The following is a 15,860-nucleotide window of genomic DNA, read 5'->3' on the forward strand; positions in this document are numbered from 1 at the left end:
TGTTCATTCCACTCCGGGCTCAAAGCCTGAAAGGAGCCTCACCTTTTCTAGTTGCCTTGTAAGGACCTCTGCTCCCAATCTTCAAATCCAGTACTGTTGAATGGAGACGGCTTACCAAGAGAGGGGCTGTTCCAGAGCTCATTGGAAAATGTCTGGGGTATGGCTAGCCTAAGCCCACTTCATTGAACCAGTGTGGAGTATTCATCCTGGAGTCAAGGTTGGAGGATATATGGAAGGAATTTACAAGGGAGTCCTTTGGTTCTGACTGCGTATTGGAGGAGGACTCTCAGCTGGGAAAGCTGCAACCAGTGTCTTGATTATGGGGACATCATCAGTAGAGTTCTTGTTTGTTAGGAGCAGGGGACCTGGAGGGACACCATAATGATGATTCCAGTGTGCCCTGAAACCCAACACTACACTGCCCACAAAAGGCATTCAGGAAATGTTTTTTTAATTGATTGAAGAATAGCCTAAGAAGTATTTTCTTTTGGTTCTTAATTAGGAAGGGGATTGTATATTTCCTTTAGTGAAGCACTTTGTTCTTTAGAGATGCAAATGATACAGTCATTCTATGTGTAGAGAGATGTCTTAGTTCAAGTTAAAGGAAGTTTATGTGAAGATTGTAGCATTTGAATAGTTCTGACTGTTATGGAAAATAATTACATTTATTGGATCACAGATTCTAGGACTAATGAAGAATTTGGAGATCAAACATTCTATTCTGTTATTTCACAGACAACAAAACTGAGGCCTTAAACTTAAGCTAGAGATTAAAAATGTTCCTTCTATCATTAGTTTTTTTGATACCAAGAAATACCTCTCCTCCAAATCACTCTCCATATTTAAATGTTACAAATGAATTTGTTGTACATGAATTTTATGCAAATGATATTACAAAAGAATGTGAATTAAATTCATTCTGAAAATTTTGTTAAACCATATATAAGCCAGTCTGGTAAAAATCTCCCTGGAATATTTAAAATCCAGCTGTAGGGATTTCTGATGAGGGATTTCGCCTCAACTGTCTTTGAACTATCGTAAGCATGACTACCTTGTCCCACGGAGAATAAAGCCTCGGAAGCAGATCTGCAGTAAATTAAACAGTTACTGCCGATGAAGACACTGTGTAGAAAGGATCAAGATTGAGAAAGGATCAAGATATTACTGGGAAACATTGATGTGAAAATTACCCTATTCTAATATAAATCCCCTTACCTTGCAAAAGATATCCAGAAAACCAAGGAAAATAGTCTGTGATTGTCTGACTTTGTATCTGGTGCTTTCTCCAAGACACATTAGTATAGTTTCAAATAATATTATTTTAAATCATTACGTGGTGTATAAAAGTAATTCAAGCATTTGTTATCTCCTCTCCCTGGGTGCCCTCCTCTCAAACAGACTAGCGTGATACACAACTCTTACATCCAAAGAGTTCCATAGTTAGAAATGAAGGAAACAGAAGCCATTTATCCCCTGGTGTGAGTCAGTGCAGTGCAGATTAGTGAGATTAATGCCTGAATTCCATTGGCAGCCCTGAGTTGAATGAGGGAGGCGTGACAATTATCAAGCCTCTGGAGCTTTTAAAATCTTTTCTGGTTGGAAGTTTCAGAGGTGAATGAACACCATTGCCAGTGGTCTCCTATGGTCATTACACAGAAAGACCTCGTGGGCACAGGACGTCGGTCTTCTGTGGCTGCAAACTAGTTTGCAAGGTTTCCATATCACTGGGAATGGAATTAACTTTGATGTTTGTTGTTTCAGATGGTAGAAATGGTGTGTCTCCATGTGATTAGTTTAATGGAGGCATTGCAGGAATGCAATTCGACCATTTTTGTCAAGGTAGGAAAACCTTATGATTCTTACAGACCATTTCTTACTGCTAAAAACAAATGTGGATTTATGTTGAAGGTACTTTCTGAAGAGAATTAGTTTTAACATTCAGAGTTGGGGCTGGAGAATTCAGGCTCCTATAACAACACTTTACCAACTGGATATTGCATGAATTTTGCTCTTGGTCTACCACTGTGACCAACTTCAGCTGGGTTAAATACATCAGACTAGGCCAGGCATGGTGGCTCATGCCCATAGTCCCAGCATTTTGGGAGGCTGAGGCAGGAGGATTGCTTGAGCCTAGAAGTTTGAGACCAGCCTGGGCAATATGGTGAGACCTTGTCTCTACCAAAAAAAAAAAAAAAAAAAGTAACACAAGTGCTAAAAGTATTACTGGGGAACATTGATGTGAAAATTACCCTATTCTAATATAAATCACCTTACCTTGCAAAAGATATCCAGAAAACCAAGGAAAATAGTCTGTAGTTGTCTGGCATGGTATCTGGTGTTTTCTCTAAGACAAATTAATTTAGTTTCCAATAATATTATTTTAAATCATTATATGGTGTATAAAAGTAATTCAAGCATTTGTCATCTACTCTCCCTCGGTACCCTCCTCTCATCAGAAACAGACTAGTGTGATACAAAAATGAAAGAGTAGAGAACTTGGTTTCCTATTCCGTTTATCTTTCTGTCTCCCCTCTTTTTCCTTTCCTTCCTATCGTTCCACCTCTTTGTCTCTCTGATCCTTCTTCCTCTCCTTGTATCTCTTCTTGTATTTCTTTATCTTTCACCTCTGTATTCTATTATGTTGGCTACTGTCACCACCCACCATCATCATCCACTAGTGGGCATCAACTTGGAACCTTATAACTTGCTGTTTCATTCGTTGGTTAACTCCACTCTTCAACAAAGAACATTTGTCACATTCACTCACACTATGCTGAAGAAAATCAGACCATTTCCAGGGAAAACTTGACTGTTACCAGAACAGAACAAGATCTTTGGTTCAAATGGGTTAGATATATGATATCTAGCTTGATAATAGCAAAAGTCAACACTGTTGGAGTGCAGTGGTGCAATAATATACTTATGGCAAATGGTACATATTTAAGATGTTCTGTTTGATAAGTCTTGACTTACATTATGCCATGCACTATGATCAAGACAACAAACATATCCATCACCTCCAAAAGTTTTTTCAAGCCAGGTGTGGTGGCTTATGCTTGTCATCCCCACATGTTGGGAGGCTGAGGTGGGCAGATCACTTGAGGTCAGGAGTTCAAGACCAGCCTGGCCAACATAGTGAAACACCATCTCTACTAAAAATACCAACATCAGCCAGGCATGGTGGCACACACCTGTAATCCCAGCTATGTGGGAGGCTGAGTCAGGAGAATTGCTTGAATCCGGGAGGTGGAGGTTGCAGTGAGCCTAGATTTTGCCACTGCACTCCAGCCTGGGCAACAGGAAGAGACTTTGTCTCAAAAAAAAAAAAAAAAAAAAAAAAAAAGCCCGAAATTTTTTCGTACCCCTTTATAATCCTTCAGTTAGGTTACTCATCTCCCTGTCCCCAGACAACTACTGACCTGCTTTCTGTCACTATAGATCAGTTTGCACTTTCTAGAATTTTCTTTAAGTGGATTCATATAGTATATACATTTTTTTGCCTTCTTTCACTTGTAATAATTATATTGAGATTAATCCATGTTATTGCATGTATCAGTGAACCATAATTTTTATTTCAGAGTAGTAGTCCATTGTACGAATATACCACATTTTGCTTATTCATTTGTCAGTTGACATCTAGGGAGTTTCCAGTTTGGGGCTTTCACAAATAAATCTGCTATGAAGATTTGTGAAGATGTCTTTGTGTACCTATATGCTTTCATGTATGTTGGGCAAATACCTAGGAGTAGAATGTCTGGGCCATGTGACAGGTGTATATTTACCTTTAACAAAATTGTTTTCCAAACCATTTTCCAAAGCTGTTGTGCCCTGTTACATCCAGTATATGAACAGTATATGAGCATTCCCAGTTCCTCCACATCTTTTTCAACACTTGGCATAGTCAATCTTTAATATTAATTATTCTAAGAGTTGTGTACTGGTATTTTGTTGTGGTTTTAAATAGCATTCTCCTGTTTGCTAATGACATTAGCATCTTTTCATGTACTTATTTGCTGTCCATATGTCTGCTTGGTGAAGTATCTGTTAAAATTATTTGCCCATTTTTTATTGGATTGGGTTTTTTCCTGAATACTGAAATTTGAGATACAAGTCCTTTATCAGGTATGTGATTTGCAAAGATTTTTCTCTGTGGTTTGTCTTTGGAATTCTTAATTTTGATGAAGTATCATTTACCAATTTTTTTCTTTTATGAATCACGATTTTGATGTTGTATTTTAAAAAATCTTTGCCTAGCCCAAAAATAATAAAACGTTTTATTTGTGTTTTATTCTAAGCTTTATCTATGTTTTCACTTGGGTGTTAGTTTAAGTCTGTGATCTATTTTGAGTTAACTCTTGTATATGGTGTGAGGTATGGCTTGAGGTACCTTTTATGTATATGGATAGTTAGTTAATCCAGCATCATTGTTAAAAATACTATACTTTCTCCATCAAATTGCCTTTGCATTTTTGTCAAAAATCAAATAACTATACAATTCTAATTCTGGCTTCTTGATTCTGTCCCATTGATCTCTATTTTTTATTTTTTATTTTTTATTTTTTTTCCTGAGACAGAGTCTCACTCTGTCACCCAGGCTGGAGTGTAGTGGCGCAATATTGGCTCACTGCAACCTCCACCTCCCAGGTCCAAGTGATTCTCCTGCCTCAGCCTCCTGAATAGCTGGGATTACAGACACCCGCCACCATGCCCGGCTAATTTTGGTATTTTTAATAGAGATGGTGTGTCACCATGTTGGCCAGGCTGGTCTCGAACTCCTGACCTCAGGTGATCTGCCGACCCTGGCCCCACAAAGTGCTGAGATTACAGACATGAGCCACCATGCCCAGCCAGATCTCTATTTTTATAACACACTGTCTGCATTACTACAGCTTTATAATATTCCTTGAAATCAGGTAGTGTCAGCCTTCTAAATTCATTTGTCTTTTTCAAAGTTGTTTGGCTATTCTAGGTCCTTTGCAGTTCAAGATAAATTTTAAAATTGGTTTGTCAATTTCTACAAAAAGATTGTTAGGGGCTGGACACAGTGGCTCATGCCTATAATCTCAGTGCTTTGGAAGGCCAAGGAGGGAGAATTGCTTGGGACCAGGAGTTCAAGACAAGCCTGGACAGCCTGGCAACATATTGAGACCCTGTCTCTACCCTGCAAAAAAAAATTTTTTTTAATTAGCTGGATATGGCAGCACATGCCTATAGTTCTAGCTATTTGGGAGGCTGGGGTGGAGCATAATGATTTGAGACTTTTCTTTTCTAATATAAGTGATTAGTGCTATAAATTTTCTTCTAAGCACTGGTTTAGCTACATCCTACAATTTGGCATGTTGTGTTTTTATTTTTATTCAATTCAAAATACTTTCTAATTTCTCTTTTGCTTTCTTTCTGGCATTGATTATTTAGAACCATATTGTTTTACTTCCAAATATTTAAAAATTTCCAGAGAATTTTCTGTTATGGATTTGTAATTCTAATGTATCAGAGAATATACTTTATATAATTTGATTCATTTTAAATTATTGAGACTTGCTTTATGGCCCAGAATATTGTGTATCTTAGTAAATGCTCTGTATGCACTAGAAAAGAAAGTATCTTCTGCTGTTGTTGCTTGGAGTTTCCTAAGTAAGTTAGTTCAAACTTGTTGATTGTATTGCTCAAGTCTTCTGTGTCCTTCTTGTTATGTCTGTTAACTTATTCTATCAATTATTGAGAAAGGGTCATTGAAATATCTCTCAATGTGGATTTATTTTTACTTAATGTATTATGAAGCTCTGTGATTAGGCTTATAAATGTTTAGGATTGCTATATTTTCCTAATGAATTGAAATTATAAAATATCTCTCTTCATGTTTGGTAATATTTTTAGTTTAGTTTAGTGTTTTTTTGTTTTTTTGTTTTTTTTTTGTGAGATGTAGTCTCGCTTTATCGCCCAGGCTGGAGTGCAGTGGTGCAATCTTGGCTCGCCACAATCTACGCCTCCCAGGTTCAAGCAATTCTCGTGCTTTAGTCTCCTGAGTAGCTGGGACCACAGGCACCTGTCGCCATGCCCAGCTAATTTTTGTATTTTTAGTAGAGACGGGGTTTCACCATGTTGGCCAGGCTGCTCTTGAACTCCTGACCTCAAGGGATCTGCCCACCTCGGCCTCCCAAAGTGCTGGGATGACAGACATGAGCCACCGTGCCCAGGCTGAAAAAACTTGGAGGTGATGGATATGTTCAATATCTTGATTGTGGTGCATGGCATAATGTAAGTCAAGACTTATCAAACTGGGCGTTTTAAATATGTACCATTTACCATATGTGCATTATTGTACCACTGCACTTGAACAGTGTTGACTTTTGCTATATCAAATTAATAAACATTACCCATCTTTCTTTGGTAATATTTATTAATAAAATAGTCCAGCTTTCTTTTGACTAATGGTAGGATGGTACATATTTTTTTCATCCTTTTACTTTTATCCTATCTATGTCTTTGTGTTTAAACTGCATTTCTTATAAGCAGCATAAAGTTGAATGTTGCTTTAAAAAAAATCCCATCTGACAGTCTCTTCCTTTTGATTGAGATTTTTAGATCATTTTCATTTAATGTGTTTCGTGATATTGTTGGGTTTAAATCTATTATCTTACTGCTTGTTTTCTATATTTCACATCTGTTCTTTGTCTCCTGTCCTCTCTTTTGTGCCTTCTTTTGGATTAAGGTTTTTATGATTAAATTTTGGATATAATTTCCTTTTTTTTTGTATAATTAAGATAAACTGAGATGGCAACTAAGATAATTAACTTAAGAACTTTCTTCTTTTCAAACATCAGCATTCAGTGCTCTAAATTTCCTTTCAATACTGTTTTAGCTGCTTTCCCCCAGATTTTGATAGATTCTCATTTCCATTCAGATCAAACTGTTAATTTCCAGTTTGGCTTCTTTTTTGACCCATAGTTATTTGGAAGTGTGTTTTTTAATTATCTTATTAGCTATATGTCTTTGTTGTTGTGTTAGTGGTTGATTTAGAGTTTATACTATATATTTTTAACTAATCACAGTATGCCTTCAAGGAATATTATACCATCTCATGTATTGTACAGGAACTGTACAATAACATACCTCCATTTCCCACCTCCTGACTTTGTGCTATTATTGTCATACATTTTACTTCTATATATTTTATAAAGCAAATCATACATTAATATTTTTGCTTTAAACAGTTGATTATCTTTTAAGGAGATTTTAAACAAGTTTTATATTCATTTATATTTGCTATTATTGCCATATTTATATTTGCCATTTTAGTGTTCTTCACTTCATACCATAGATCTAAACATTCATCTTTCATCTTTCATCTTTCCTTCTGCCCAAAGGATTTTCTGTAAAGTCGTCTGTGCAGGTCAACTGGTGATTAATTGTTTTAGGTTTTGTATGTCTCAGAAGCTTTATTTTGCTTTCATTTTTGAAATAAAATTTCACTGGGTATTGAATTCTAGATGGACAGTTTCAGAGTTTTTTTTTTTTTCTAATACTTTAAAGATATTGCTCCTCTGTTGTCTTTCTGCTTATATTGTTTCCAACAAGAAATCTGTCATTTTTTTTTTTTTTTTTTTTTTGTCTGTATGTGATATGTCTTTTTTTCCTCTGGCTGCTTTGAAGATTTTGTCTTTGCCACTAAGTTTAAGCAATTTGATGATGCTATGCTTTGGTAGAGTTTTCTTCATATTTCTGGTGCTTGGGTTTGGTGAGCTTCTTGGATCTTTGAATTTATAGTTTTCATTAGATTTGGAAAAGTGTCAACCATTGTTGCTTCAAATATTTTGTTCAGTGCCTCTACTCAACATGTTCAATCTTTCTTCTACCTTCTTGACCATATTGAATATAGTTATCATAACTGTTTTAATGTCCTTGTCTACTAGTTCTGTTATCTGTGTCATTTTTGTTTTATTTTCTGTTAACAGATTTTCTCCTCATTCATGTATCGTGATTTTGTTGTTGTTTCTTAGCATGCCTGGTAATTTTTTATTGTATTATTGACATTGTGAATTTGACTTTCTTGGGTGATGGGTATTTTGTATTCATATAAAAATTCTTAAGCTCTATTCTGTGACATAGTTACATACCTTACAAATATTTTTGTCCTTCAGAAGCTAACGTTTAAGCTTTGTTAGGTGTTGATCAGAGCAGCAATTTTTGTAGGGCACATAGTTCTTCACCGCTGCTGCTGTGTACCACTATACTCATCAGTACTCTCATGATGTTCTATGAGTTACAAGATTTTTCCACTCTGACTAATAGGAACACAAAATATTCTTGGCCCTATGTAATCACCAGGGGATTTTTTCCTTCTAATATTTTCGGGTTGTTTTTTCTCCAGTGTTGGATAATTTTTATAACTTGCATGTACTGACCAACACTCAGACACTCAGCTGAAGACTCAGGGGATCCCCTTGCAGATCTTTGGAGTTGTCTCTCTCTCTGTAGATCTCTCCTGTCCAGTACTCTACCTTGCAAACTATAGTCACTCTGATCTCTCAGGGCTCTTGGCTACATCCCCTCACTCAGGAAGGCTACCAGGCTTCACCTGCATTCCTGCTCCTAGTGCTACTGCCTGAAAACTCACTCTAGGCAGTGAGCTGGAATACCTGCAGGGCTCACCTGGTTTGTTTACTTTCCCTCAGTGATCTCTGTCCTGCATTTCTTGATGCTTAATACCTGAAAAACATTGTTTTTTATAGTTTGGATTTTTAGTTGTTCCAGGCAGGAGGGTAAATCTGGTCTTTGTTACTCCGTCTTGGCTGAAAGAGAAAGTTTCATCACCAATTTTAATTTTGAGGGCTGGAATAAGCAGGATTGAAATGAGTACAGTCCAACCAGGCAGGAAGTCTTCCATTTGTTCTGTAGCATGAACCAAGATAAGAGGAAGGGCATCACTTTTATTTTTGTGAAACCCTATTTTTTAAATGTCCTTCAGTTTTCCGGATATTGTTTCTGAAGCGGGGGGCGGGGGGAACCCAACCAACTTTACTCCATTATAACATTGCAGAGCCCAAAATAAATTACATCTAATTCTTACTGACAGACTTGTAGTAGCCACTAGTAAAAGAGAATGAAAATGAAAGTTATTCAGTAAGTTAAATCAACATTCCTGAAATAGGATGATGGCTGGGTTATACAATGTCATCAATAGTGATGACCTTTGGGCTGGACGCGGTGGCTCAAGCCTGTAATCCCAGCACTTTGGGAGGCCGAGACGGGCGGATCACGAGGTCAGGAGATCGAGACCATCCTGGCTAACACCGTGAAACCCCGTCTCTACTAAAAAATACAAAAGCTAGCCGGGCGAGGTGGCGGGCGCCTGTAGTCCCAGCTACTCGGGAGGCTGAGGCAGCAGAATGGCATAAACCCAGGAGGCAGAGCTTGCAGTGAGCTGAGATCCGGCCACTGCACTCCAGCCTGGGTGACAGAGCAAGACTCCGTCTCAAAAAAAAAAAAAATAATAATGATGACCTTTAACTGGATGCCTTTAGTCATGTGATTTGCAAATCACAAACCTGAAGGTCCCTTGCAGGTGTATTTTAGAACCACATGGTCATAGATTACATCAATGGGGAAATAATAAAATCCCTTTTAGACCAACATCACTGTTCCTCTTGCTTGCTTCGCACGGACCCTTAACCCCAGTGGCAGCACTGGGAAAGGTATCCACCCAGGGACAGGGTACTCAGTACTCCCTGACCCTACTCTTCCCAAGTCCCTCACGATTCTTAACAGGAGGTTAGTTTGGGTATTTCCCAAATATCAAGAGGCGTATGGGCCCACTTCCATATGAAATAGTCAAAGGTCAACAAAGTCTGTAACATCAGGACCCTCCAGGGCTTGCTTTTTGCTGTGCAGAAATTATAGCGGGAGACAGTTAGACTAGATAAATATTTTTTTTTCCATTCAGAATGCCTCGAGGAGCCAGTCCTAGTAAGGGTGAGAGGGCACAGCTTTATCTGGTACCAACCTTTGTAATCCCACAGTTTTGTTATGAGGGTTGGGGGACGGGGGAGGCATGGAGAGGGTGGCATTTTCTGATATTTTCAGCTTTAGTCTCATTACATTTTCTGATACACACCATACTCCATTTCTAAACACAGTATTCACATGTTAGAGACCAAGTATTAGCTAGCTGCAACAGAAACACTATGTTTAGGAATGTTTAGGAGTAAATGACAGTAGAAGTCAAATCAGTGAATTGTATACACCAACAGAATGTTAAAAGTCAACAGCCAGATTTAGCCCTGGGAACAAAACAGGGAGAGAAATGCAGCTTATCGCTTCACCAAGTTCATTTTAAAGAAAATGTGATGAATTCAATGAAACCAGCAGCTTATGGCTACGACTAACTTTGAACTCTGAGGTCAGTTACATACTGTACCCCATCCCAAAAAGCTCTCTTTCTTCTTTTGTTTTTTTCATTACATCACTATCCCCCAGTTTGCCCAGGTTAGAAACCTCTACCTCTTCTTTGACCTTTTCGTCACTTGAAAGAGCAAAGAGCAGACTCATCCTCAGGTCCTCAAGATTTGTCTCTGCAGGCGGAATCCTTCCCCATCCCCAGAAACTGTCCCTGGTCTTCTCTGGACCATTGAGGCAACCTCCACAATGGTGATTGCCTCCATTCCCTGCCTCCTTCTTCACCCTAATCTGCAGGCTGCTGCCACAGTGATCTTTCTGGAGCACTGTCCTGCTCATGGTGAATAGAGCATTCCCTCTTCAGAAGCTGTAATGCATTTGGAATAAAATTCAGATCCCCTAATTTGGCATTTAGGGCCATCTGGTGGGCTAAGGGTGTGAAGGCCTGGCCTGTGCTTTTCTAAACTTGTTTTTCATGGCCCTTTTCTAAGAGCCTCACATGTCAGCGTCACGTGACTGTCTCCCGTCCCCGACTCTCTGCACACTCCCACCAATGAGCTTTGCCCATGCCTTCTCTCTGCTTCCTGGAATGCCCTTGTACTGGCTTCCCAGGACTACCAAGGTGTTATAGTCTGGGTGGTTCAACCAACAGAAATGTATTCCCTGGAAGTTCTGGAGACCAGAAGACTGAGATCAAGGTGTCGGCAAGGTTGGTTTCTTTTAAGGGATTGGAGAGACAATTTGTTCCAGATCTCTCTCCTAGCTTCTGGTGGTTTGCTGGGTCTTTGGGGTTCCTTGGCTTGTAGGTCCCCGTCTTCATCTTCACATAGCATGCTTTCTGTGTGTTTCTGTGTATGTGTCTGAACTCCCCTTTGTATAAGGACACCAGTCATATTGGATTAGGGGCTTACCCTACTCCAGTATGACCTCATCTTAACTAATTTACATATTCAACAATCCCATTTCCAAATAAGGTCACATTCTGATGCAGTGCAGATTAGGACCTCAGTATAGATTTTAGTGGGACACAATTCAATCCATGACAACACTACTCCTTTATTTGAGTGGAGAGTTGGAAGGTGTATGGCTGGAAATGATATGATGCATATTGGTGTATTAAGATCTGAGAAGTACTGAAATAAAGAAACTAACATTTCCAAACCTATTGGATTGGGATCCCCCTCCACCATTTAAAAGTTCTCCAAATTAGAGTTTCATGGAACACGCTTTGAGAAATGCCATATTCTGTCTCCTATTTCTGGATGTACAAGGCCATGAATATTTACTTAGATTCTAAAGGACTGAAACATGGCGGAGGGACCAAAGCAGAGAGAAGGAGCAGCTTCTGGAAGTCCTCAGGCCAGGGCACCCTGCGTCCTCCTCCCAGAAAGGACCACATCAGAGGGGTTGAGGGTCCGTCAGAGAAGCAGCAGAGGGCCGGGGCTCCCCAGCAGGGACTTGCTGCTTGGCTGTGTGTGCTCCCACACTCTGCAGACACCCAGCTCCGTCTCGCTGTATTCCACCTTCCAGATCGCAGCCAGGCATCTCGGAGTGGTCTTTCTCGCTCACTGAAGTGTTCCAACACTGACCAGAGATATTTTCTTAATGACTACAGGCAAATAGAGTCGCCATTCCACTCAGACACTCAGTTCTAAAGATCCTGTGGAGGAAATTCTATTTCAAGAAAGTGAGGATTTAATTAAATAAATACACATTTAATTTCCTGTGCTTGGTAGCTTTCGAGAGACAATCAGTCATTTACTCTAAAGTGTGTATCTCAGGCACTCATGGGGTGCTTATTAACCTCCAAATGCCACTGGCTCAGCAGGGTTTGGCCTCAGAAAGACATTTTGCTGATAACGGGTAGCTCTGCAGCAGGGCCCATATCCATGCGCGATGTGAAAGGGATTCAGTGTGGCCTATTTTCCCTTGCAATAAGTGAAGCTTTGTGGGAGAATAGAGAACACTAATAATGAAGCTTTTGTCTTTCTCCATACAGCTGATACCTATGTGGTTGCCAATGATTCAGTCAAATATCAAGGTAAGTCACCCCCTGGGCTGATTGGAAGCTTGGTTTCCTGCAGAGAACGTATAACATTCCTAGGGATTGTTGATGCTCCATTTACTATGGAGAAGGATGAATTCAACCTGTTCCTGGCCTTAGAGGGCTGATAATGCAGGAGACCTGTGGGCCAGGTAAGGGCTCTGCAGGCAGGGGGTGGCAGCAGGAGCCATTGTCCTACTGCTTGAGGTTGGTGAGCATGCAGGTGGAGGGGAGCATCCCAGGGTCTGAGCGAGCCTCAATCCACTGATGAGAGTACAGGCCAAGGCTGGGTGCAATGGCTTCCGTCTGTAATCCCAGCACTTTGAGAGGCCAAGTTGGGAGGATTGCTTGAGGCCAGGAGTTGGAGACCAGCCTGGGCAACATAGTGAGACCCCCATCTCTACCAAAGAATAAAAATTTAACTGGGTATGGTGGCATGCACCTGTGCTTCTAGTTACTTAGGAGGCTGAGGTGGGAGGATCACTTGGAAGCCCCAGAGTTCGAGGCTGCAGTGAGCTATGATCCTGCCACTGCACTCTAGCTTAAGCAACAGAGTGAGACCCTGTCTTTATTTTAAAAAAAGAAATCAAAGAAATGTAAATTGGAAACAAAAAAATAAACTGTCACTATTTGCAGATAACAAGATCATGTATATATAGACAGAGCAAGACCCTGTCTCTCAAAAAAAAAAAAAAAAAAAAGAATAGAATACTCATCCCTTGGAGGATACCCAGACACATTCAGTGATATGTCCTGGTTGCTAAAATTGATTTTCTATCATGGAAAGAATTCTGTTATGAAAGGATAACATTGAATAAATGATAGGATTGAGCTACAAGGAACCTACTGCCTCATTTTATATATGAAGAAATTTAGGGCCGAAAGTAAGAGTGACTTGGTCAGGACCCCACAGCCTGGAAGAGGAGATTCTGACCAAATATATTTCCCAGCCCCAGGCTTCTCCTTGAGTGGCACTTTGTCATCGTAGGGGCAAACATACTCTATGACTAGCAAACAAAGTTACTGGGCTTGACTTAAGATGACAAAGCCTGCCGCCTGCTCCATCCAAACCGGGTCCTGTCTGCTGCACTAAGAGTGTTGCGGGGATGGGAGGAAAAGCTGGAAAGTTTTTTGTGGCTTTCTTCTCTGAGTTGAGGAGGCATGCTAGTGGAAGGAAAGCGGTATGAACTCAGGGTGCCCAGACACCATAAGAGAAAAATGCGGCTGTCAACAAGGACCACAGCCTTTGAGTCCTGATTATGGCCTTGGTGCTATTTGTGGCAGCCATCGGGGGCATGGACTCTGCTGAAAACTGCCTCTTGGTACTAGTTTTTTTCTGTGAAAAGAGTTTCTTGCACTCTCAGCTTGAAGCATTTTAAATTGCCTCCCTTACCCCTTTCCCGGCTTTATGGCAATCTGTGGTGATTTTACATTGCCCAGATGGCCAGGAGGAGGCCGACAGAACTCCCTAAGAAGCTTGGAGAAAGAAGAGAAGCTATCATCCTAGCTTCTTCATGTGCCAAGTTCTGTTCTGAGCACTCTTTTAACCCATCTGTCCTACAGAAACCCCCTGAGTAAGTGTCACTCTCCCCGCTTTTCCCATGAGAAAACCCAAACACAGACCAATAAATCTTGTTCCCAAAGTCGCCTATAGAGGAACCAGGCTTTGAACACGGGGAGCCTGGCAGCAGAACCCGGGCACTTCTCCACCACACCCAGGTCCCTGTCGTAAACAGTTCCCTGGGGCCAAGTTTATGTGTTAGCCCAGCACTGGTGTGGCAGCTTTCTGTTTTCATTGCAGTGAGTCCGTCAAGATGGGCATGTCATTATTCTGATGGGTTGGGCCAGGATGACTCTAGAAAACACGGTGCGATACCCTGCTCTGGGCACTGCCAGAGTTGAGAGTTTGCCTTCTTCAGGCCAGACAACCCTTGAGCCAAGCCTAAGTTCTGCCTGCAAGAAGCCACCTGGGTTGACGCTCCCTGGGTTGCCCAGAAACACTAGAAAGAAATAAACTAAAACCTCTTGCCCTTTCTTGACAGCACTTATCTGCGGGACTCCAGCTTCGCCTCCAGGCTATTCAGAACCACGTGAACCACCACAGCCTAAGGACGCTGCCGGGCTCGGGCCAGAGCAGTGCTGGCCTGGCAGCCCTCCGCAAGTGGCTGCAGTGCACTCAGTTCAAAATGGCCCAGGTGGAGATCCAGTCCTCGGAAGCAGCCTCTCAATTTTATCCTCTATGAGTGGACTCCTCGGCGCTCAGTGTCAACACTCTGGTTTAGCAATAATGGGTTTAAAAACAAACAATTTGATCCAAGCAGGTTGGGGAACATATTGGTACTGTACATTCTCTTTCTAGTTTAGTAAAAGATGTGCAAAGGCCAGAGAGGGCCGAAAATGAAGCTTTCTTGCTACACATATTTCTGATGACTCCTTGGGCTATCTGATTAAGTGTTTCCTTACATTATTTTTTAAAACCAAATCATTTTCTTTAACTAACTTCTATTTTTTTTAAGAAAACAAAATAGACTGGTGGGTACTCACAGAAAAGTTGTATAAGTCCCCTGTTGCTATTTTGATGATAGAGAATAAATAGGGTTTTGAAACCTTTGTAGTGTTTTTTCTTAAAATCCACTCTTGGCAATGCAATAAAAAAAACCGTCACCATAAGCCAGTGACACCTGACTGAAGCTTTTTGTCATTATCCTGGGAAAAGTGGCAGCTTGCAAGGAACATTACAAAGTGCACTTAGAAATTAGGTGGTTAAACTGTGCCAATTGTTTTTGTTGTTTTATAATATCATTTTCCAAAACTGTCCAGTAAGTTTTATTATTTTAAAACTAGTTTTCAACTCATTAGTTCTAGGCTGTACTCTCTTATAAGCTTTATGATAACCACTTTAGTTTTGTGAATAATAAATTTTATTCTTTTGTTAATACTTGTATACAATTTAATTGAAAACTGTAGCTTGCACACCGGACCAGGTGAGTCCCTCACTGGCACAGCGCCCTTCACCTGGAGTGATGTTTCATAAAACGGAATTTTAATAGTTTAAGAGCACCAAGATTACTCCGCACCTATACCTAGCTTTGGACTGTGCATTCCAAATGAAATTTCTCCTCTTTATCCCTGTAATGCACTGACTAACAGAAAACTTACTACACATTTAAGCTGTATATTGACATGCTATTAAATGCATTTTTTATTATCTTTGTGAGCCTGGGGTTTTTTAAAACCAGTTTATAGAGCTAGAGTTTAGTTCCTGACAACCATTCCTTCTAAAGTTCTACAGCTTCTAACTTCTCTTGAAACTGAATTGATGAAGAAGAAAAGGCTTTCTTTCAGGCCATTTGATGAGAGGAATACACAGTTTGTTTGAAGTCCACCTCTAGGAAGGACTCTGAAGGCAAAAGACCTTTTT

At 40.2% G+C, this 15,860-nt stretch overlaps 1 protein-coding gene across 1 annotated transcript in view; it reads left to right on the forward strand.

Moving 5' to 3' along the window:
• UNC79 (unc-79 subunit of NALCN channel complex) overlaps window positions 1-15,647 on the forward strand; it is a 251,871-nt gene extending 236,224 nt beyond the window's left edge. The window contains exons 47-49 of the mRNA XM_017857864.1: window positions 1,762-1,839; window positions 12,395-12,436; window positions 14,482-15,647. Coding sequence (XP_017713353.1) covers window positions 1,762-1,839; window positions 12,395-12,436; window positions 14,482-14,682 — 321 coding nt within the window. The 3' untranslated portion in view covers window positions 14,683-15,647. The remainder of the gene's footprint in view (window positions 1-1,761; window positions 1,840-12,394; window positions 12,437-14,481) is intronic.
• Window positions 15,648-15,860: the final 213 nt, after the last annotated feature.

Source organism: Rhinopithecus bieti, unplaced genomic scaffold (assembly GCF_001698545.2).
Source record: "Rhinopithecus bieti isolate Rb0 unplaced genomic scaffold, ASM169854v2 scaffold_41913, whole genome shotgun sequence".
In the NCBI taxonomy this organism is placed as follows: domain Eukaryota; kingdom Metazoa; phylum Chordata; class Mammalia; order Primates; family Cercopithecidae; genus Rhinopithecus; species Rhinopithecus bieti.